Source organism: Diceros bicornis, chromosome 8 (genome assembly GCF_020826845.1).
Source record: "Diceros bicornis minor isolate mBicDic1 chromosome 8, mDicBic1.mat.cur, whole genome shotgun sequence".
NCBI lineage: Eukaryota > Metazoa > Chordata > Mammalia > Perissodactyla > Rhinocerotidae > Diceros > Diceros bicornis.
This window is the reverse complement of record NC_080747.1, coordinates 33,484,192-33,509,009: the sequence shown is the minus strand read 5'-3', so window position 1 is coordinate 33,509,009 and position 24,818 is coordinate 33,484,192. Positions and strand designations below refer to the sequence as shown.

Genomic DNA, 24,818 nt, shown 5'->3' with positions numbered 1-24,818 from the left:
TGTAGGTCCATGCCAGGGATCCGAACTCATGAACCTCGGGCCACCAAAGCAAAGAGTGCAAACTTAACCACTATGCCACTGGGCCGGCCCCTACAACTTTGTTCTTTTTCAAGACTGTTTTGACTATTCTGAGTCCCTTGAATTTCCATGTGAATTTTAAGAACAGCATGTCAATTTCTGCAAAAAAACAAGCTGGGGTTTTTATAGGGATCTGTAGATCAATTTGGGGAGTATTACCATTTTAACAATATTAAGTCTTCTGATCCACAAACATGGAATGTTTTCCATTTATTTGTGTTTTCTTTAATATCTTTGAACAATGTTTTATAGTTTTCAGTGTACAAGTCTTACACTTTGTTAAATTTATTCCTTAGTATTTTTTTCTTTTTGATGTTATTATAAATGGAATTGTTTTCTTTTATTTTTTGATTGTTCATTGCTAGTGTATAGAAATACCATTGATTTTTGGATATTTGTTTTGTATCCTGCAAACTTGTTATATTCTTATTAGTTCTAATAGTCTTTTCATGGATTCCTTAGGATTATCTATATACAAAACATGTTATCTGCTGGTCCTGGATAATTTTGCTTTATATATTTTGAGACTATATTAGGTATATACTTCTTTAGTTCTGTTACATATATTAGACACATACTTCTTTAGTACTGTTATATTTTTCTGATGAATTGATCATGTTATAATTTCTAGTAATGTTTCTTGACTTAAATCTACTTTGTAGCTCTTTTTGTTAGTATATGCACAGCATATCTTTTTCTGTCCTAAGTTTTTTAATATCATTTTATATAAGGAGTATCTCTTATAAACAGCATATAGTTGATATTTTAAAATCTAATATTATGCTCTTTGTCTTTGATTTCAAGTTTTAGTCATGCATATTTAATGTGTTCACTGATTGATTACATATGTATACATGTATATATATACATATATATATTAGTTTAATCTACCTATTTGCTTTCTATTTGTTTTGCCTTTTCTATGTTAATATGGTATTCCAATTCCATATTCCATTTCCCCCTTAGCTATTAATTATACATTTTATTATCTGTTTATTAATTGCCCTAGATATTTTAACCCACACTACCAACTTAATAAGTTACTACTTTTACCATTTTGTGGACAAAGCAAGGACAATAGAACACACTAATTCCATTTCCTTCTCTCTGTGTGCCACTGTTATAATTTATTTTAATTACATATAACATACATATTTTTAACCCCACAAGACATTAGTTTACAATCTCACAAGACATTAGACTTTAGATTATTTAGATTTACCTACGTGCTCTCCTTTTCCATTGTTCTTCACTTCTTCCAGCATCTACAGCTTTCTATGTGAGACAATATTCCTTCTACTCAAACAACAATCTTTAGTATGCCCTTTATTGTGTCTGCTGGTGACAAACTCTCTGATTTTGTTTGTCTGAGAATATCTTTATTTCATTTTATTTCAAAGGATATTTCTGCTGAGTATAGATCTCTAGCCTGGCAGTTTCTTTCAGCGCTATAATGATACTGTTCAATTGTCTTCTGGCTTCAGTTGTTTCTGTTGAAAAGTTAGTTTTTAGTTTTATTGCTATTCCATTGAGGGAGATATGTATTATCTCCCTGGCTGATTTGAATATTGCTCTTTGTCTTTGGTTTTTAGCAGTTATGCTGTGATGTACCTAGTATGTTTTCTGTATATTTATTCTTATTAGAGTTCATAGGACTTCTTAAATCTGTGACTTAATTTATTTCAACCATTTTGAAAAATCCCCAGCCTGAATTTCAAATATTGTTTCTTCCCCATTCCTTTTCTGCCCTCTTTCTGGGATCCCAATCACAACATGAGTGAGATAACTGGATCACTGAGTCTCATGTGTGTTTTATCATCTCGTCCGTATTATTCATCCTTTTGTCTTCCATGCTTCGGTCTGAATATTTTCTTCTGGCTTATCAGTTCTCTTATTCTTTCTTTAGCTCTGTATAATCTACTGTTAAATCTATATATTTATTTCTTAATTTCACATATTGTATTTTTCAGTTCTAGAATTCTTTTGACTCTTTTTTTAAATTATAGTTTCCAGTTCTCTGTTAAAATTCTACAACTTGGCATTTTGTCTCTTCAGCATATTAATCATAGTTATTTTAAAGTCCACATCTAATATCTCCAGTATTTGGACCCTCTGTGGGCTTGCTTCTATTGTGGTATTTTTCTTTATTTCAGTCAAATCTTTTCTTCTTGTTTGTCTGGTTATTATTATTTTTTTTTATTGAGTACCAGACATCGAATTTGAAAAAATTTAGCAGATGATATGAGATCTAGGGTGGTGTTATTTTCTTCCAGAGAGAATTTACTTTTGCTTCTGGTAGGCAGCTAAACCTGGGCACTAGCAATCCCAGATCACCTTAATCCAACTGGGAATTGAGATGACTGGAATTTGGGCTTCAATTAGTTGGAGGACTAATCACTATCCAGGGTATACTTCTGTGCTCCAAGTGAAATCCTGGGTATTTACCAGTCTACCTCTCCTGGTCAAGCCCTGAATTCTACTTTTTTCTCCCCAGTCCTGTGAATCTGTCAAAAGTTCTGCTTAGTTTTTAGCCTCACTGAACCTATAATAAAATGTCATCTTTAGTCATGATCCGATGGTAAAATTTTTAAGAAGCCTAAGGGAGTTAGCTTCTAGTCCTAGATATTATTTTTGTCCCTTAAGCACTCCTGTGATCATGTTCTTATTTATTAAAGGATGATAATTTCTACCACCTATTTTAACTAATTACTATTTGAACCTCAAATTATATTGTAGCTAAATGTCAACCAATATACCAAAGTGCCAATATGATCACTAAAGTAAACTGCAGTTGTTTAAAATATTAAGCAACAAGAAGAGCCTGATATGGATTAATGAGAATTTTAAGAGTATAGTTCATATATAGAGTTTTTACATTATAAAAAAATAACAAGTTCACACATTTTTAACATTTCTAAATCTTGTAGAACATTTAGCAAAAACAAATAACAAATAAATATTTATACATACTTTTACATCCCATTTTTGTGAAAATGTTTTTCAGGTCAGGATCCTTAGCTTGTGATTGTACTCCACACACAAATATTTTTGAGGTATTATTATTTGTTAAGATTGACATATGGGCAACTGTGTACCACGAACCTGTATTGACCATTAAGATATCATCATCCATATTTAATAAAGCCTTTACAGAATGGACAGCAAGACTTCGAGATTTGTCCTACAAGACAATGGTATGATTAGAATTTCAAAGACTTTGACTAGAAGCATGAACTGACTTCTTTTTGCCTTAGGTAAAAGAAAGTACTTGGTAGGAATTTTGAAGAGATACCTAATCCATTTTAGTTTAAAGCATTTTAATATATGTTAAATTACAAAGTTAACAAAGATAACTGATATAAACTGATTTAAAACAAAGACCCTAACTTTGTTTAGCCTAAATTATGACTGTTAACTTTTTTTTTCCTCCCCAAAGCCCCAGTACATAGTTGTATATTGTAGTTGTAGGTCCTTCTAATTCTTCTATGTGAGCCACCGCCACAGCATGGCTACTGACAGACAAGTGGTGTGGTTCCATGCCCAGGAACTGAACCCAGGCCACCAAAACAGAGCACACTGAACTTTAACCACTAGGCCATCAGGACTGGCTCTCATATAACTTTCATATAGTGATAAGGCAATGCCAAAATCCCCAAAACATGATTAATAGATTAATGATGTCCTGCCTTAGCTCCCATTCTTACTCCTTCATGAAAACCCACTCATCTACTACTGGCATTCTTTCTTCCCCATTACATTGTCATCTAAATTGCCGCTAGTTCACAGATATTAAAAGTAAGATGGCTGACAAGCTTATAAAAGGGGGCTAGATAGACTGGGTTTCTGCCGTTGACCTCAGTGCTCAATAGGATGTCACTGTAACATAAGGCCAAGAGGTTCTGCCCAAGAATATGAGTGCAGTGAAGGATAAACCTTAGAAGACCAAGGTGAATCTGAGGGAAGAATTGGAGTCTAAGGATATAAAAATTAATTTAACTGAATTTTTTGGACCTTTTTTCATTTTATTGAAACCATATTATACCTCACATTCTCTTCCTGCATTAATAGCCATCATACACCTCTTACAAATCAAAGATATGGGGCTATGTTAAAGAGATAATGGGAAAGTATTACACATTGCATTTTCAAATGCAGGATGCTACTAGCATCTTCCCCAGAAATGGAAGGAAGAAAAGGTATCATTGTACCTTCTCTTGAATCCTCCCTTGGGAGAGAAAAATACAGCCTTTCACCTGCCAGCAATACAAGTCTCCCCATCTACGGAGTCTGGGGAGGAGAATATGTCCTCTACAACTTCACATGGGACAAAGATGCCAAAGTATAATAGGAACACTGATTGTAGAGGTATTAATTTTATTCAAGGTCAAAATTAGGCCTTATAAACCCCCCTCATAATCTACAAAAAATATAATCAGTTTGTTAGGTTTTACTTTGTATTTATTTATTGTTTTTTGGTGAGGAAGATTAGCCGTGAGCTAACATTTGTTGCCAATCCTCCTCTTTTTGCTGAGGAAAACTGGCCCTGGGCTAACATCTGTGCCCATCTCCTTCTACTTTATATGGGACACCTGCCACAGCATGGCTTGATTAAGCGGGGACATAGGTCCGCACCTGGGATCTGAACCTGCAAACCCCAGGCTCCTGAAGCAGAGTGCGTGAACTTAACCACTATGCCACCAGGCCAGCCTGTTAGGTTTTATTTTTAAGTGGAGGGATTCTTTGGGTAAGTAGGATTATTGTGAACCACAATGAATGTAAATGTTAATTTACCTGAAATATAAGTTTGTAATCTTTGAAAAGATCTGTATTTAGAAGATCACTTTTAAGATGAGATGGGAAAATTAAGACATCATAGCAATGTTGGTCCACAGCAAAGACTTTATCATTAATATGCAATACAGATTGGACTTTATGATAGCCTTTTTTCTTCAAACTATGATAAACTTCTTCAGGGCTGTAAATATACAACATTATGCTGTAATTACAAATTACATTAGGTTTTATACGTTAAAAATGTATTTAACACTAGCATGTTTTTCCTACAATAAATAAAAATATCACTGCATATATTGCATCTAATGGAACTTACAATTGTAGCCAACAATAAGTTAAAAGATAGAGACAGAAAAGTTAACATATTTATGTAACTACCTTTGGTAATTTGGTGATAAGATCTTGAACTAAACTATGATTCCCCAATCACTCTCCCAGATATGCCCCCCTCCATTAAAAAGGTAATATTTCTTATCATATTATTTTGAAAGGCTAGCGACTTGAAATATGAATAAAGAATTTGATTAAAATTCTTACCTGATTTTACAAGTATTTATCCAAGCATAAAGTGGCAAAGTGGAGGCCCTTAGTTCCTGGTTCCTAACTGTTTCTGGAAGAATGTGGTAAATTGAAAGGGCATCATGTTTGATTCGACATCTTGCCAATGCTGCAGCCAATTTTGTCTTAAAACTAGAGATAGAAAATCCATTCTTGGTGACTACTGCGTTAAACACAAGACTATCAATTTTCCACTGGAAATATTAACAAATTAGATTTAAAATTTTAAGAAATTCTTTTATAATTCTATTTCAAATTTTTGAAGTCTAGAATAAAAATTTGCCATATTTGAAAACAGAAATCCAACAATCCTGCTTCCTTTTTTCAGTTTTTGTTGCCCCTGTATAGCTGTGCATCTCCTCAGGTATTCATATCAATTTCTGGTTGAGAGACAATTTTATGTAGCACTTAGAGTTGACAAATGTGAAGTTCACTTCAGGTTCTGTCACGTAGCAGCTGTGTGACCTCGGGCGTGTATGTTACTGAATCTCTTTTCTCAGCCTCTGTTTTCTCATCTATAAAATGTGGCTGACCATAAAAAAAGACAAAATCGTCCCATTTGCAACAACATGGATGGGCCTGGAGCGTATTATGTTAAGTGAAATAAGCCAGAAAGAGAAAGACAAACACTGTATGATCTCACTCATATGTGGAATATAAACCAACACATGGACAGAGAAAACTGGACTGTGGTTACCCGGGAAGTGGGGGTGGGGGGTGGGCACAAGGGGTGAAGGGAGTCATATATGGGGTGATGGACAAACAAAAATGTACAACCCAAAATTTCACAATGTTAGAAACCATTAAAATATCAATAAAAAAAAAAATGTGGCTGACTTACTCTGCTATTAATGTGGTGATTACCAACCATGTGTGTAAAATACTTAGCACTGTGCCTGGCACATGGCACCACTCATTATAGGCTACTTATCATTACAGATGGCAACAGTATAGTCTTAACAAGATTAAGGAACTTTCATGAATCTGTATCAAGTTCTTTCCAGTTCTGATTACCCCATGCCTCGAAGTTCCAAATAACAGAAAAGAAAAACAAGAACTGCTTAGCATCACCATGAGGACCCAATGATTTTTCTTGATCTCTTAGCCCAAATTTTTAATAAATAAGAATGCAGAACTTGCTCTTGACCTATATTCATAACATTTTTACAGTAGGAATCTAATTGAATAATAAACCTCAAGGATTACCTTGAATGAGAAATGGGGAAGAGATGCCACAAAAAAGTCAAGTACAACCTGAGTGGTGTGTGTGGCTGCAGAAAGCTTAATAAGATTAAGCTTCTTATCTACTCAGTAGAATGAGGAACTTTCACCTAAGAATGTGTTTACGTATGAATGTGTATACACGCATGAGGGAGAGAGAGAGAGACAACACAGGGGCATTGGGGAGGAGAGGGAAGGGTTACCAAACATTGAGCCTTCTGGGGCTACAATAAAATTAGATATGTGTAGTGCTATATTCTAATGTCATAGAACTACAGGAGGGGACACTAAAAACAATTACATAATACATTAATGCACATCAAAGAATAAATTAATATAAAGGGGCTGAGTTACTGTTCTATATTATAAACTGTGAGATGTTTCTGAGTACAGATTATTTTTGATTAAACAGTTCTTCCAAATACCTATGTAGTTCAAATTTACCATAATAAATGCTATTAACTGTATTCTTCAATCATTAAATATAAAGATTAGAGTTATGAAGCCTAGAAAAATATATGTGTTGTGTATATAGAAAGAGTACAGGGAGAAATAATTTTCCAAATTTCCAGATAGCAAACATTTCAGACTGTGAATTTTAATACAAAATTTAATCACACAAAAGGTAATTTAAAGTATACTTACAGTTATAAAGATTTTTATATAAATATGCAATATCACATTGAGGACAAAGACCAAATCCAAATGCTATTAGGATAACCAGACATATTACTTCTGTAAATGAAATATCCCATAGTTACTAAAAAAACTTCTTCCATAGCTGTAAGGCGAACTGCACTGATGAAAATGGAAGCAAAAGTAGCCTTTCCCAGCATTCTGATTCAGAAGTCCATCTCCTGCTACAATTTGAATGTTATCACAGAGAGTTGCCAATTATCTCTTTTACCAGCATCCTGTTGTACACACAACCAGAGTTTTATTTCTATATGTTAAATTGTAATTATGTAATTCCTAAGCTTAAATTCTAAATGAACCAATTAGTTACAGGACAGAATCTAAACTCCTTATCATAATATACTAGGATATTAAAAATTTAACCTGAACCAACTCTTCCTTCCTCAATTCCCACCACTCTCGTCCATAAATCTATCTCTAGTTATACACCGAACTATTTGCTACTCCTGTAACATGCCACATGCCCTCTCCCTCTCCCTCTCTCTCCCTCTGTCTCTCCAGCCAGTATGGTTTGGTCTCTGCAATCAGATTACCTGGGTTCGATTTCTTTTTCCACCAATTTCTAGCTATGTGACTTTAGATAAGTTATTTAGCTTCTCTAAGCTCTGGGAATTAGGAATTAGTACCTTACTTACAGAGTTGTTGCAAAGATACTTTTGTATTTAAAGTCAGGCTATTCAAGAAATGATAATAATTAATATGTTTATTCTTTTACTACTATTAACCAAGTACTGTGATCAGACCTGGGCTATAAAGATTAAAAGATAGTTTCTACCCTTAAGTAATTTATAATTTCGTGGTAAAACAGACATATAAACAAACATAGCACAACATGATGAATGCTATAAGATACACAGATAAAGAAGAAAGTAAATATATTGGAAGAAGAACAAGAATTTAGCCCAAAGGAACTTCTAAGAGGAGGAGAAACTTGAGCTAACTATTAATGGAGGAACAAGAATTTTCCAGACCACAAAAGGAAAGAAGACACAAAGACACAAAGACACCACTTTGTGGGCAGAGCACCACAAAGATATGGAGGTGTTGAACAGCAAAGCCTATTTACAGAGCATAGGTTGGTGAGAGATCCAGGGCTCAAATCACAAAAAAAATCTTATACACCATGCATAGGAAGTGGGAATTTTTTCTGCAGGAAATGGAAGGCCATTTAAGGGTAGAGAAATATAGTTAATCCACAAGCAAATATTTGCATTCTTTTTTTGTGTGTGTGAGGAAGATCAACCCTGTGCTAACATCTGCCAATCTTTCTCTTTTTTTTTTTTTTTTTTTTTGCTGAGCAAGACTGGCCCTGAGCTAACATCCATGCCCATCTTCCTCCACTTTATATGGGATGCCGCCACAGCATGGCTTGCCAAGTGGGGCATCGGTGTGCGCCTGGGATCCGAACGGGCGAACCCCGGGCCAACGCAGCGGAGCACGCACACTTAACTGCTTGCGCCACCTGGCCGGCCCCCAAATATTTGCATTCTTACTATATTCCAGGTACCGTTTTAGGTTCCAAAAACAAAGGAGTGAGCAAAGAAGATGCTGTTCCTGACATCACAGAGTGTAGAATCTGGTAGGGGGAGACAAAGCAATTCTTTAAAAAGGTCCTAAGTACTAATAACAAGGGAGGGCAGGCTGCTATGGCAGCATAAGGGAGAGGCACTGCTACAGGGGTCAAAGAAAGTTTCCCAGGATTTACATTTAAGCTAAGCCATAAGGGGAGAAGTAGGAGTTAGCCAGGAGTAAGGGAGGGGTGGGAGAAGAGCTATCCAGTGTTCCAGGTAGAGGGAGCATCATATATGAAAGTTATCTGCCAATTCTGAAATATGTGCCTGAGAAGTTGAGACATATGCAGAGCTTACAATGACTCATGGGGCATGGGAACAAAAATGGAAATTTGGAGCATGCCAAGTTTATGGAAAAGGGGCTCTGATAAAGTCCCAGGCTTTGGACTGGGTCACCAAAAGACAACCCCTGGAAAAGGTAAAAAGGAACCCCTGGCCTTCACAGGGACTGAAGCCGATGAACTTCCAATCATTTCAATCTCTGACTAGACTAGGTCACCTGGGCTTGTTAGTACCCAGGTCTAGTGGTTGCCTGCCAGTAGCAAAGTATATGCTGTGTCTAAAGGAAGATAACATCCTAGGTCTCAACTGGAATAAACTAATATTATATGTGATAACAAATTATATCTAATATAGTGTGTCCCAAGAGATTTTATATCTATAAATAATGGCAAAAAAAGTTATTCCCAATGTTTCCTTTTACAGTAGAAACTTACTGGTTTGTATTCTAAGCACCCCTTCCCATCTGGGAATAGAAACTCCCCCCTTCGTGGGGCTGGCCCCGTGGCTCAACGGTTAAGTGCCCGCGCTCTGCTACTGGCGGCCCGAGGTTTGGATTCCAGGTGCGCACTGGCGCACCGCTTCTCCGGCCATGCTGAGGCAGCGTCCCACATACAGCAACTAGAAGGATGTGCAACTATGACATGCAACTATCTACTGGGGCTTTGGGGAGAAAAAGGAGGAGGATTGGCAATAGATGTTAGCTCAGAGCCGGTCTTCCTCAGCAAAAAGAGGAGGATTAGCATGGATGTTAGCTCAGGGCTGATCTTCCTCACCCAAAAAAAAAAAAAAAAAGAAACTCCCCCCTTCTGAAAATGTCCCCTGCCCCCCACTCCATTCATATCATTTTCTTGGGAAGTATCCCTAACTGACTCTGTCTCCTTGGCCACAGCTGATTGGTCGAGGGTGGGCACTTGACCCACATTGGGGTCAAGCAATTTTTTGGGTGTAGCAACAGAGTCAAGCCAGTCTTTTTAGTCTTTGGTGCTATAAGTAAAGCTCCTGAGTTGTCAGCAGCCAAGTTTCCCATTCTGGAAGCAAAGAAAGATGAAAGAATGAAGCCAAAGCACACAGAGAAGCAGAGACTAGAAGAGAGACTAGAGAGAGTCCTGATGATATTTTAGTCATAGGATTTAGTTAGCAGAAGCACAGCCACATCACTGCCCTTCCTGCAGTCTCAATGTTCAATTCTTCCATGAGATGCCTTATGATAAATTCTCCCTTTTGCCTAATCTAGTTTGAGTTGGGGTCCTGTCAGTTGCCAAAAAAGAATCCTAACTAATATACCATTTTCTCTTAGTTTATTTTTTAAAGAAATGAGTTTGGGGGCCGGCCCCGTGGCTTAGCGGTTAAGTGCGCGCGCTCCGCTGCTGGCGGCCACGGTTCGGATCCTGGGCACGCACCGACGCACCGCTTCTCCGGCCATGTTGAGGCCGCGTCCCACATGCAGCAACTGGAAGGATGTGCAGCTGTGATATACAACTATCTACTGGGGCTTTAGGGGGGAAAAAAAAAATCTTTAAAAAAAAAAAAAAAGAAAGAAATGAGTTTGGAGCCAGCCTGGTGGCATAGTGGTTGGGTGTGTGCACTCCGCTGCGGGGGCCCGAGGGTTCACAGGCTCAGACCCCGGGCGCACACCAACGCACTGCTTGTCAAGCCATGCTGTGGTGGTGTCCCATATAAAGCAGAGGAAGATGGGCATGGATGTTAGCCCAGGGCCAATCTTCCTCAGCAAAAAGAGGAGGATTGGCAGCAGATATTAGCTAAGGGCTAATCTTCCTCACAAAAAAAAAAAAGAAAAGAAAAAAAAGGAAATGAGTTTTACTCCTTTTTGGCTTCAAAATTTTCAGAAATTTTATTTAACAATGAATAAAATAACTCAAGTTTTTGAATGCCATTACTAATGCCTAACACATTCAGAAATGTGGTTCTCTTTAAATATAAACTGAATATTTTCTTAATGCCAAAAGATAATCTTCAATGAACTGCTTGAATTTCCCATAAAAATATAAAATCAGACATCGTACTGACAGCTGTTTCAGATTATTCACTAAGTAAGTGAAATAGGCTAAGTGTTTCCAAAGAAGAGGTGGAGAGAATATGAGAGACAAAAACTCATGAACAAGTGTTTAGGGAGCATTTTGGCAAATGAGAAACTCGGAAGCCTTATGGGGAATGAGAGAATTGGAGGAGAAAAGAAAAGGGATATATCCGAGCAAACGTGACTTACCCCAGAAATACATGGTTGGCTTAACATTTATAAAATCGTTCAACATAAATTACCCTACCACATTAATAGAATAAAGAAGAAAAAACAGATGATCATTTCAGCCTTCCAAAACTTTGATCTCTGTTTTCTTAACTTAGCAAGACAACCAATTTCCCCTTGGGATTCCCCTGCCTGCACGGCAGTTGGAAAGTACCTCTAGGCATAAAGCCAGGACTACTCTAGGGCTCGCCTCACTTGTTTTTGTTCTCCCAGGGATCAAGTTTCTGTGCTGCTTCTTGTCTAACGTCCAAAACCTTTGCCTCATATATTTTCTCCAGTTTTCTAGTTATTTACAGTAGGAAGTTAAGTCTGATCCAAGATACTCTCTCATGACCATATAATTACATTTTAAAAATATCAGTCTACTGCCATATGGAATGGATTGTGGGAAAGTAAGAGTTAGAGGCAGCGAAACCAATGAGGAGGCTATCGCAGTAGTCCAAGTGACAGATTATGGTGGCTTGGATTTGGATGGTAGTAATGGAAATGGAAAGAAGTAGATTTAGCATATTTTCCAAATGGAGTTACAGGACTTGATGCATTAGGTACGGTATGGGCGCAGGGGAGGGAAAGAAAGAATCAAGGATGATATCTAGGTGGAGAGTGGTACCTTAGCTGTAATGTGGAGACTTCAGGATGAATAGTTTTGGGTGGTTTGGGAGGATGGACTACTAAGTCCTTCCCCTCCTGCTGCCTCTCTAGACTCTCACTGCCTATTCTCCAATTCTGCTTCACAAAAGTCCAACAAAGTATTTGGCAGAAACAGATTCTTGGGCTAGAGTGAGGGCATGGGGAGTGAGAAAGAAGAGGCTGTGGCCTCTTTTTTTTTTTTTTAACTTAGTCACATAGTTTTAAGATAGTTGCATTTTATACAAGGAATGAGTTCTTAAAGACCTTGCATGTCAAAAATGGTAATAGGTGTCATCTTGGACTATATCTCTAAAGCCATGAGTAAATGAAGAAAAAGATACAAATTGGTACATACAGGGATAAAACACAAGGATCCCTGGTAGAGGCAACAGTAACAAAGGTCAAACACAATTTTCATGAGGAGAAAATCATTCTCATTCAATTTCTAGCTAAATAATTACCTCTTCCTTTATCACCTCTTAAAATTAGTCTTTATCCCCTCAGTAGAAACATACTAAGGTATATGCCAAGTTTACAATGATTCTACTTCCCTGGGAACAACAGTGCCCAGCCCCAAGCCGCAGAAGATCTGCAGGGGTTGGCTTCCAGCAACCTGTTTGAGTTCAGAATCCCACTTGATTGGCTATGGAGAATTGGCCCAAGGGAATGCACCTGATCCACATGGAACCAATTAAGTTCCTGGGGGATTTAGAATTCAGAATTGGGATGTAGAGATAATAAGTTAGTCTAGGTGAAGAAACTAACATACAACTGTAACATGTAAGCTCGGGAACTGGGGTGCAACAGTAGGGCTTTTCCCATGTAGACTAGAGAAGCAGAGAAGGCAGATCTGCAAAGAAAAAGAGAATGAAGCAGATACTGAGAGAAGCCGAGATAGAAAGATAAAGAGAGAAAGAAAGTCCTGACATCTTTCCAGTTCCTGATTTCATTTTCTTCCTGAGTCCTTGAGTTGCAAGAGACATCCCAGTATAAGAATATTTTTCATTTTTGTTCAAGTTAACTGAAGATGGCTTCTACTACTTGAAAACTAAGACTCTTGATTAAAACCCTTTGGCATTATCTTTTTTTGTGTGTGTGAGGAAGATCAGCCCTGAGCTAACATCCATGCTAATCCCCCTCTTTTTGCTGAGGAAGACTGGCTTTGAGCTAACATCTATTGCCAATCCTCCTCCTTTTTTTCCCCCAAAGCCCCAGTAGATAGTTGTATGTCATAGTTGCACATCCTTCTAGTTGCTGTTATGTGGGACGCGGCCTCAGCATGGCTGGAAAAGCGGTGCGTCGGTGCACGCCCCGGATTCAAACCCAGGCCGCCAGTAGCAGAGCGTGCGCACTTAACCACTAAGCCACGGGGCCGGCCCTTGGCATTATCTTTATACGTATATTTTCTCAGCACTGCTCTACTATTCTCTGCAATTCAGTCACTAAATACAAGCATTTCTTCTATAGCATATTATGAATTGAGTATAGTATGAATCGGGTATAATACAACTGATTAATTTGGGAATAAGATCTACATTATATGAGTCTCTGTTAGTTTGGGTAGGGGGAAAAACTTGCACCGACAAGAGTGTAACCAGATATGTGTCAAGGCAGGATGTAGCATGGTGTGTATTATGGAGAAAGGGGAAAATCTGGGGAATCAGGAATCCTTAGACAGTAATATCTTCTCGTTCCTCTGGCCTCCTGATCCCTGGCCTTTGCTTGTCCTATTCCTACCTGCCTTGCTAGCATTCTCAGCTAAAATCTGCTGCTGCTGAAACCATAGTCTGGTCTTTCTTACTTGGTTAGAGCCCTGTGGGTTTCCTGGGTGACTCAGTCTAACTTCAGCTCTCATTAGCCTCTCCGAATCTAAGTTGAGACTTCCATGAAAGTCTCCTAAGTCAAACAGAAACTGAGAGAAGCTCAGAGAAGCTGAAACTCAGAGCCTGTCCCATAGCATACTGCCCTACCAATTTTTCTCTGATGTATCTGTGCCCCTCCTGGGAGGCAGGCTGCACAGTGTAGGTATGGGCAGTGAGGTGGTTGCCCAGAAACCCATACAGTAAACAGGGGTGAGATCCTTACTTTTCTAACACAGATGGTACATAGATCTGATTGCTTTTGCTCTTCTCCATCCCACAGTTTCTCATGGCTGTGACTGACATGAGATATGACTATGTCATATTTTTAATCTTCTAGAGTACTTCAGCCAAGCCTCACTATCTAAGTGGAAGGAGTGGTAGCATATAAATGGTTAAAGCTTGGGCTCTGAGTCAGACTTCCCCAGTTTGAAACCTAGCTACTCCCCTTTCTAGCTCTTTGGCATTATTCCTTTACCTTGTCTGTGCCTCAGTTTTCCCATGTGTAAAAATACAGGTTGGTAACAGTAGCCACCTCATAGGGTTGTTAGAGCTTCTTATAACAATGATTGAGGCGTATTAAGTGCTCAATAAATGTAAGATATTATTATTACTCCACTACCTGAGTCCTCTGGTTTCAGCCTTCAATAATTTAAATGAAATTGATCGAATTTCCAATAAAAATACAAAATAAAAATGTTTTATAAAAATATAAAATCAGATATCATATTGACAACTGTTTCAGGTTAATCATTAGGTAAAAATCTTCTTGCAAGATTATTGTTGTTGCTATACTGTAATTTCTATAAAAGTTCAACAACATAATAACAGAAGCCCTAACAACAGTAGCACTTAACATTTATTGACCATTTACTATGTGTCTGGCTCTAAGCTAAGCATTTTACATGCATTAGTTTAATTAGTTCTCCCAACCACCCTTTGAGGTAGATACTATTATTATTCCTATAGTAGATTTCTGCTGATATTTAGGGTAAAAAGAAAACAAATTTAAAACATATTTATTCTCAACTATGTAGAAGTATTTTTTTAACTTGGCAAAGTAGTGTGTGCTTGTCTACTGTTGGAATTTTCTCATTTGATACACATCAAATTTTTAGAGCTGTAAACAAAACTAAGTAAATAAATAATAGCTGTTTCAAGTAAAGTTTATATATGTCCTAAAAATTATTAGGAATTTTTCATTATTTTACACATGCTTACAAGTTGGATCTTACAACTCAAGTTTTCAACAGATATGTTGATTTTAAACAGTATATTTAACCTGTGCAAGACTGTAAAGGAACTCAAGAAACTTAACTTTTGTATTTTTTCTCTGTAAATTAAGACTTATCTATACATTATACTGTATACAAGTTTACTAATGAAAATACTAATAATGATTTCATATAAAACACCGTTTTCACTTTTATAATTACCTGATAAGAAGGTTCTCTACTTCTTGAACTTCTGCTATGGACTCTTCATTATCAGAAAGGAAACGAGCTTGAAATTTTCTATCTTGGAAATCATACAGCATCACAATAATAAGGCTGCTCAAATGATCTGGCTACCAAGGGGAAACACACATAAAGAAAAGTATACAAACAATATCTCATAGCAATATTTTCTATTCCATTATTTTTCATAAGAGAGCAGGAATATGAACATTTTTACATAGTCTGAGATAGAGCAGATCTTTGAAATAGAAAAAAATCCAGTAAAAAATAAACCTTTTGAAAAAGACAATTTTCGATATGTTCATCAAAATGAAAGGACAAGGGGGGCCGGCTTGGTGGTGCAAGCGGTTAAGTGCACGTGCTCCCGGGGTTCGCCTGTTCGGATCCCGGGCGCACACCGATGCACTGCTTGGCAAGCCATGCTGTGGCAGCGTCCCATATAAAGTGGAGGAAGATGGGCACGGATGTTAGCCCAGGGCCAGTCTTCCTCAGCAAAAAAAAAGTGAGGAGGGTTGGCAGATATTAGCACAGGGCTGATCTCCTCACAAAAAAAAAAAAAAAAAAAATGAAAGGACAAGGGTCAATATTAGAAGCATTAGAAGAAAGAGTTAAGGATGTATTTTGAAGAGGTCTCAGCACTATGCAAACTAGTTATTTAAATGTGAAGGCATTTTAATAATTTCTAAATAACAATTATGAGACAGCTAATTATATAAAAGTTGTCTACTTACTATTGTGGTACTTGGAAAGATATAGCTGTCTATTAATATAGTTTCCAAAATATCTTGATCTGCAAGACAAGGAAAATGTCTGTTACTGAAAATATCAAAGCTGAAAATGAAAACTTTGGAATCAAAATATACTTTAGACAATGCCATAAAGTACTTTTAATTTCATGTCTGAAATATACCTCAATTCTTGATAAAGATTTAAATTACAATGACATGATAAAATATTTGTAATCTTTATGAATTCTGGACCCTTATGACCCAGGCTCCACATGGAATCATAATCAAAGGAGCACTATCTGAATAGTCAAAGTAGTAGTAAAGGAATTCCAACCTTTAAGTTATGTCCTTTGAAAAACATTAAAAAGGATCTAATTTATAATGTCTTATCCTTTTTATGTATTGGTGGATTTGACTTTCTAATATTTTATTTAGGATTTTTGTTCTATGCCTATGTGCATGAGGGATGTTGGTCGATTTTTCTTTTCTTATAATGTCCTTGTCAATGTTGGTATCGGGGTTATGCTGGCCTTAAATGAGTGGGAAGTGTTCCCTCTTTCTCTATTCTCTCGAAGAGTTTGTGTTAGATTGGTATTATTTCTTACTTAAATATTTGGTAGAACTCACTAGTGAAGACATTAATAAGATGACATTTAATCTAAGACCCAAATGACAACGAGTTAGCCATGTAAAGATCTGGGAGGAGAGAGCATTCCAGGTGGAGGGATAACTGCAAAAGTACTAAGTGGACACAAGTAGACGTACTTTAAAACCTGCATAGGATGCATGAGTGTTCCTTTTCTTATAACTACTTACTATACGTACATCATATAACAAATGCTTTAATCAGTTGAACAGAAAGCTACGCTAGCTTCAATTCATTCAACACTTATGGAAAACCTACTATATGAACAGTACACATTGAATTTCAGTTTTTATTTGGGGGATGGGAAAAGTAAAAATAAGTGACTAACTTGGGAAGCACATCCAATTTTCATAGGAAATCCTTTGGGAATCATTATCCATATTTTAGCCAGTAATTACGGCTGTATTATACAAGGCAATCTCTCCATTTCACTTACAAGGAAAATGAAGTTTAAGGTTTCACACCTCAGTACTTGCAAACCAATTCCTATCTACTTCATAGTAGAGCATGAGTCCCTATCTACTTCATAGATGAGTATGAGTCCCAATTTTTGTCACAGAAAATATAGTCAACATAATAATGATGGACTTTTAAGATAGCAGACCTGCATAGGCTGTAGAACTTCGAGCAATAGTAGTGCTGGAATCCTAAGAAATAGAGGCAGGATGAAGGAAAATAAGACAGAACGCGATTTTGCCAACAGTGCATTTTTTTTCTACGGCTCTTGTCAAAACTGATATCATCTTTGGGCTGCCTTTGATATTGTGCAGAATGCCTTTGTATATCTACAATTTACATAGCATTCTCAGTAATATCAGCATTAATAATATATACAGTCACGTGTTGCTTAACGACGGGGATATGTTCTGAGAAATGGGTTGTTAGGCAATTTCGTCGTCGTGTGAACATCATAGTGCACTTACACAAACTTAGATGGTATAGCCTACTACACACCTAGGCTATATGGCACTAATCTTATGGGACCACCAACATATATGCAGTCCATCATTGAGCAAAATGTCATTATGCAGCACATGACTGTACTTTAGATAGTGCTTTCTATGAGCTAGACATTGTTCTAAGTGCTTTCCATATATTCATTCATTTAACCCTCATAACAACCCTATGAATTAGGTACCATCATTATCCCCATTTTTTGGATTAGGAAATGAGACACGGAATGTAAGTAATATGTTCATAGTCAGACAGCAAGTGGCAGATGAGGGATTCAAACCCAGGCAGTCTGGCACCCAAGTGCATGCTCTTCATCACAACCTTATGCAGCCCTTCCTCATCTTGCTCTTACAACAAACCAGAGTGGCTAAATAAAACATACTGCTAATGCCCAATTTGGGTTATTGGATTTACTTGAGGATTGCAAACCTTGCCTATCCTAGTTGAGCACAATAGCCCCAATTATCTCTAGTCCCCCACTAATTAGACTCTTCCCTTTAGTCCGGTGAAGGGAATTCTTAATCTCCATTCTTCATGTTTCCAATGGGAAGGGCATTCCCTAGAGAAACATTCCTGGATTCTCTTCCTACCCCTTACTCACCACTCCCTAAGAAAGGAAAATTGAGTTTATTTGGTGAAATTGGAAGAAGGAACTGGGGCATATCTTCCTGCCTCCCCCTTTCCTCTCTTCCTCTCTCTCTGCCAGCGTCTCTGCAGGAGGCGTGCATGTATTCCAGGAGGCTCTTTACTATGTGCCTCATGTGAGTTGGGGTGGAGGGGTCTGCCACTCTTCAGCTGTGCCATGGATTAGATGGGCAGTTCTAATTCAGAAGTATTTGCAAGCCTATTTGACTGGAGATCTAAAGCCATGATCCCAAACCTCTTTTTTCTCGCTCTCAGCTGGTCCCAAACTCAAGTGTAAAGGAGGAGTGCTCTTTATCGGACTCCTAAAACTCACATAGTCCATCTGGTCATCCCTCCGATTCTGGGAGAAAGATGGGAGATGTTTCTTTTTTTTTGACTCTCCCCTACGTTCTCCCTCTCTATTTTTATTATGTGTTCATAGAGTTTCCTTCATATGATTCGCTTCATGAGATTCACTTCTAGAACCTTCACTTCAAGAATCTCAAGGTCCTCCTATAATTATAAATATAGGTATATAGAGGTTTTGTATGTGTGGAAGGAGGGAAACTTGACAAAATTATCGAAGTCTTTTTGGCAAAACTAGTAAGCATAGCCAAAAATATTTTTGAAAGAGTATTTGAGAGAAGTAGATACTAGGGAAAAGAAGCTGGCATCATCAAATACAAAATCATTATACGGTTAAAATAAAACAATGTGGACCATAACTAGAATTAGGATGAGAGTTGCTATTCTACCACCCTTCCAACTAGATGAAACACTTCTTTTTATCCTTCTTCCTGCTTGGTTCCTTAGGTATATCATTTAATCTCTTCTTGAGCTTTTCTCAATTTTCTCATCTGCAAATAAGAATCTTCCATCTCAAAAGACTGGTATATCAAATTATATAATTGTTTTGTGAATTACAAAGAGCTATGTAACGTATTATTATTGTCATTCAAGAGAATTGCTTGAACCTCTTAGGTGACAACCAGAGCTTAAGAGGTTGTTGATCTAGATCATTTTCCTAATGAATCATTGTGCAATCAAGAATTAACTTAGCAGGCCTGGGTGGCCAAACCCTGCACATTCTAAAGAAAAGCTTGGCCCTCTACGAGCTCTTGGGAGATGACCTCTAAGCCCTTGGAGTATCTTGCTGATCAAACTGTCTTTGTTTACTTGGGGCCTTGGGCCACACAGTATAAGCTTGACCTCTGGAAAAGCTAGAGATTGAGTAAGGTCAGCCATGAGGGTGCTCCTTGTCTACATGACTGACCTCCCAAATAAAAATCCCAGACAACAAGGCTTGGGTGAGGTTCCTTGGATGGCAATACTTCATTTGTGTTGTCATCCATCATTGCTGGGAGAATTAACCACTGTCCATAATACTCCATTGAGAAAGGACAATAGGAAGCTTATACTTGGTCCCTCCTGGACTCTGTCCTATGGTGCTGATTTTAATTTCTATCCTTTCACTGTAATAAACTGTAACCATGTGTATAACAGCTTTGCTGCATTCTGTGAGTCCTTCTACTGAACCTGAATCTTCTGAACCTTCTACTGAACCTGAGGGTGCCCTTGGGGACCCCTGACTACAATTACTAATTCCCAAAGCCATAACCAAACCATACATTAAGCATTTTCTAGGTTTTTCACTGACAGTTACATGATTATGAAATGACCAGGTTAATGCCACAGCCAGTTCCTGGGACTGAAAATTCACCAATTATGATTATATACCTAGAGAGGCTGGAGGAAGAATTAAGCCAGGAATAAGATCAACAATTTCAGGGACATCTCTTTCCTCAAGTTTTTTTTTTTTTTTTTTCTTTATTTGTTGTTCATTAATTTATTTTTTAAGAAATCATTTTCCCAGTTCTTTCTTCTGTTTTAATATTTAGTATGCCTTGAAACATCCAGCGATTCCTTGAAAAAATAAATTAGCTGCTAGTATTCTGCTTCTTTGACAGAAGTCAAACTTAATAAGAATAGACTACTCTTCATTACCTTCTTCAGCAGAAAATTGACCTTGGGGTTATTTAGTAAAGTGGGACTAGTGGTTGTCTTCATTTCAAAAAATATTATACCGAGTCCTTTAAATCTTTAAAAGGTTAATCAGATAAATAGTACACTCTGCTTTGAAAGAGCTTATACACAAAGGATATCAACAAAAGAGCAAACAACAAAACTGAAAAACATAAAACACAACCAAAGGAATACACTTAACATTTGTATAATTAAGAGATTTTCTTTGTCATTTTTCCTTTGTACTTCCTCAAAAAAATATGGTAATGTGATCTAATTAGCTGTTCACAAATTCACCAATAAAAGGGATCATTACCCAAGCTTTCTTTAGTTTGTACACTAACCTTTTCAGCTTTACTGCTCCTATAAAACCTTAGGGAGGAATCCTGAATTTTCTTTTCTGAACCATGGACTCCTTGAACCTATACTGTTAAGCTAGATGTGAGTTTATAAAATATTACATGTGAAAGTATTGATAGAACACTAATAATACAGAAGATAAAAGTGAAAGGCACAAGAGCCTCCAATATTTTAAAGCAAAATATTAAAAGATATCATAAGAAAATAATACTTGTACCAAGTAAACAACCAAAGCCATCTTATTTTAGAATTTGAACTCATAAAATGAACATTTTAAGTAAAAGCATGTTTGTAAAGGCCTATGACAATAATTTATCTGAATGGGACATCAAATAGTCCCAAGACCCTTTCATAAAACAGAAATAAAGATGGAGAGAAAGAAAACGATATACCAGACATATCACTATAGCATGACCATCTAGTTAGTGCATTAATTTTACAAAGAAGAATTTCAGGCTTTTATTCTTGATTTATAAAGGTAAGATTCAATACTCTATTAGGGAAAAAAAACCGTCTATAACAGAGTTTTGGCATTAACATTAAATACCAACTAATCAACATAGATGCCCCGTCCGCATTTCATTGTTGCAGGGAGAAAATGTTAAAATGTCATTTGACTCATTATTTAAAGTGCAACACTTTGGTTAGTGTTTAAAACTACATTTTAATAAGGGGGTGAAGGAAAGGGATGAAACAGAATCTGAAAGATTAAATTGGAGGAGGAAAAACGGTTAAGATAGACTTAGAAAAAAAATCACAAGCAGGAAACAAAGATGAAAACTAAAGAGAAGTTCACTCAACATACAAATTTTTCTCTGTGATGACAAATACCTGTCTTCGGAGTTTACCTATGTCATCTCTGCAGACAACCAAAAATATATATTCATGTCTAAATAACTAATGAGACATTCAGTCTAAATAACTGAACAATTTTTAACTGCCTATGTGCAAGGATGTGCAAGTCCCAGTAAGAACTAATACTAAGAAAATACGTGCAAATGAGTGTTGCCCTTTCAACGTGTCTCTTTAGGAAGCCATATGCTCACACTGCAGCCATGCTGCTAAGACTCCAAACATTTCTGGAATTTCTTTTTGGAACAATATTCAGTCAGTTTACAAATTGAACTTTATAGTTTATATTATAACATACTCTATTATATTATAGTTTATAGCTAATACAAACACAAATGTCTTCAGGCCTTTTGGTCTCACAGTAACAATATTTGGTTCTGTACTAGTCAACTCCCCACTCAGAAGTTGATAATTCACCGCCACTGAGGGAATCGGAAACATTGCATCTCAAACCCTGGAGGCAAATGAGAAATGGAAATTAGACAAAAGTTTGGAGAAATAAATTTACAAGCTCTCCAAATTAAAGCTATTGTCCATGAATGAGATCATCTTCATAGGGGTTGATTTTGATATTCATTTTTAATATGTTGCACCTTTTCTTCTTATTCCATCTGTTCCTCTCCCCCACCCTCTGATTGGTTTTTATATTTGTGAAAGTTCATACATTAAAATACAAGATGTAAACACAGAGAATGAAAAGAAAGATTATAGTTTCCAGGGAGAGGAAACTATAAGCGGAGACTTCAATGGATTCTTGTTCTTCCTGCTAATGGAATCGTTTCCTGTTCAGTTTAATGACTCTGCTTTACAGCTACGGACAAGGCACAGTGCTAGGCACGGGGAAATCTGCAAGTGACAAACACTTCTGACCTGAAACAACTTGTTTTACTGGAACTTTCCTAATTCCTCGACATTTGCAAGTGACCAAAGATAGGCATATTCATAAAAACAAAACCTGGTGTGTATGAGGGGGCGGGGAGGGGGCTGCACTCCACAAATTCTCTCGCTATCATTTTCCTTTAGCGCTGATCTTCAAGACTGGTGCTACTCACACTTCAGGGCACTGAAAGCCAGCTCATAGGACAAACGCTGAAAGGATTCATCTTTCGACTCGGACAAGGACCGCAGGGGCTCATTCCCATACTTTATTAAGACCTTCTCTGGTGACTTTTCGATTCGAATACCCTGAAAAACGTTCGCTGCCATAACGTAAACGGAGTCCGGATAGCCAGTTTTCTCGGGTGCACCAGTCGAGCTTTTCTCGCTGGATGCTTCGTCACCTGACAGTGCCAGGGAAGCGAACTGGGAGATGTCCTCCGTATTGTTTTCGTTCGAAAACTCCAGTTCACTTGCGGAGTTCAGCATGGTTGCCCCTTGACTGTCGTCGGGAACTCAAGCTTGAATTACAATCCAGATGTGCCCGGAAATGGTTTTCCTTGTACCTTAAGCATCGTCTCTGTGAAAAGAAAAGGTTATCTCGGTAAATCACGATTTCCGCAGGACCGCACCTGGCGGCCCATTTCGCTGTGGCCTTAAAGACTCAGAGGTGGCATTTACTGGCCGATCCGAGCATCCCATACTTCGAGCCGGGCAAACCCCCAAGAAACCTCCATACACTCGAAAAGGGAGAGGCGTGGAGACGGCTCGGGAGTCGCCGCCGAAGCGACGAGACTCTTCTCGATTGGGGGCAGGGCTCTCCAGTGAGCCGCGTCTGCAGCCCTCGGGCGCCCCTTTCACCGGCTCCCGCTAACCTCCCTTACCCAGAGGGCCGATGGTTCCCGGGGCTTGGGGGTCGGAGACGCGGCAGCCGCTGCACTTCCGGCACCGGCGGCTGGTGTCGGAAGCAGTGCCCTCGGGAGCCGCGGGGCGGCGGGCTGCGAAGGCCGTTTGGTTCAAACGCAGCCTCTCCCACCGGCCGGATTCGGGGCAGGGGGTGGCGGCTCCCGGCGCTCGGTGCGCTCCGGCCCTCGGAAGGAGGGGGCGCCTCAGGACCTCGCCTGGCCACGCACAGTCGCCCTTCGCGGACGCGGCTGCGGAGCCGGGTGGAGTGCGAGACAGGGGACCCACCGGCTGAGGCCGTGGCAGGGTAGACCTTCCCGGCTTCTCCCAGGCCACCGGCCCTCGACCTGGGTCTCCATGGCAACCGAGTGGCGGCGCGGACGCCTGCCGGGGGCCGTTCCCGCGGGATTTGGCCGGGGCAGCCTCTCGCTCGCGGAGTTGCTCCTCCTCCTGCGCCCCGGGACACCTGTGGCAGCCCCTCCTCGAGGTCGAAAGCAGCTTGCCAGTTGGACCGCGCCGTCCTGAGGGGCTTCGACTTCCCCAGAATCGCAAGTGGCTGTGTGGTCTCCTTAAAAGCAAGAATTTTGTGTCGCTGACAACACCCAGCTTAGCGAGTTTAGCATGGGCGCGGGAAACATTAAAACAGATGAGTGTAGAACTACTGAAGAAAAGGAAAGATGAGCCGTGCTTTTTAGAACAATAGACATCATCCTAGACGGACTCTTTCAGAGCAAGATGTGTAAAGATCTTTGTCAAGTTACGACCGCATCCCTCCTTTCCAGGAGTTGCCCGCAAAGAAGATGTTGCTGAAACGGACTTAGAAACGAAGAAATTCGCCCCGCCCTCCAAATTATAGAAGGGAACTGGGAACCCCCAAAGGGCTTTAATATGGCTACTTTAGTTTTTGAGAGCCCGAGAGCAAAATCTACATCCTAATGCCAAAATCTACATCCTAATACATCAAGAAAAATCAGCTGTGCTGATTTTTAAACATAGTAGAAAAATACTTTGTTAATTTCTAGAATAAAATCAAATAACTGAGATTTAAGCCTTCTATTGAGTTTATGTGAATTTTAAGCACTTCACTGATGGCCTTTTTACCTATTTTATTATCTCCAAAGTGCATGTTCTAAAACTGAAAAGGAAAGGAAAAGATTGCTTTTTCTCTAATATATACCATTTATATTGCTACTTTGAAACTTCTGGACCAGATTTCCATAGGTCTGGTAATTAGTGATTTTAATGCCAGACAGAATATGTAGAGCCTTTTTGTATAGTACACTTTAGTTTCTGTTACAGTAAAATTCCATGAACTAATGCTAATGTGAATACATAAAGGTGGTATGATGAAAAGTAACATATATGTACTTCGCATTTCTTGCCTAGTTTAGAAAAGCCTTCTGTAGTAGTAAATAAGTCCTAGAGCTCTAATGCACAGTAT

At 38.4% G+C, this 24,818-nt stretch overlaps 1 protein-coding gene across 1 annotated transcript in view; it reads right to left on the bottom strand.

Moving 5' to 3' along the window:
• NSUN7 (NOP2/Sun RNA methyltransferase family member 7) overlaps positions 1–23,754 on the bottom strand; it is a 49,481-nt gene extending 25,727 nt beyond the window's left edge. Inside the window, exons 1-7 of the mRNA XM_058546958.1 lie at positions 23,359–23,754; positions 22,651–23,054; positions 16,144–16,202; positions 15,392–15,522; positions 5,410–5,562; positions 4,870–5,053; positions 3,049–3,259 (exon numbers count right to left, since the gene is read on the bottom strand). Of these exons, the coding sequence (XP_058402941.1) occupies positions 3,049–3,259; positions 4,870–5,053; positions 5,410–5,562; positions 15,392–15,522; positions 16,144–16,202; positions 22,651–22,963 (1,051 nt within the window). The 5' untranslated portion in view covers positions 22,964–23,054; positions 23,359–23,754. The remainder of the gene's footprint in view (positions 1–3,048; positions 3,260–4,869; positions 5,054–5,409; positions 5,563–15,391; positions 15,523–16,143; positions 16,203–22,650; positions 23,055–23,358) is intronic.
• Positions 23,755–24,818: the final 1,064 nt, after the last annotated feature.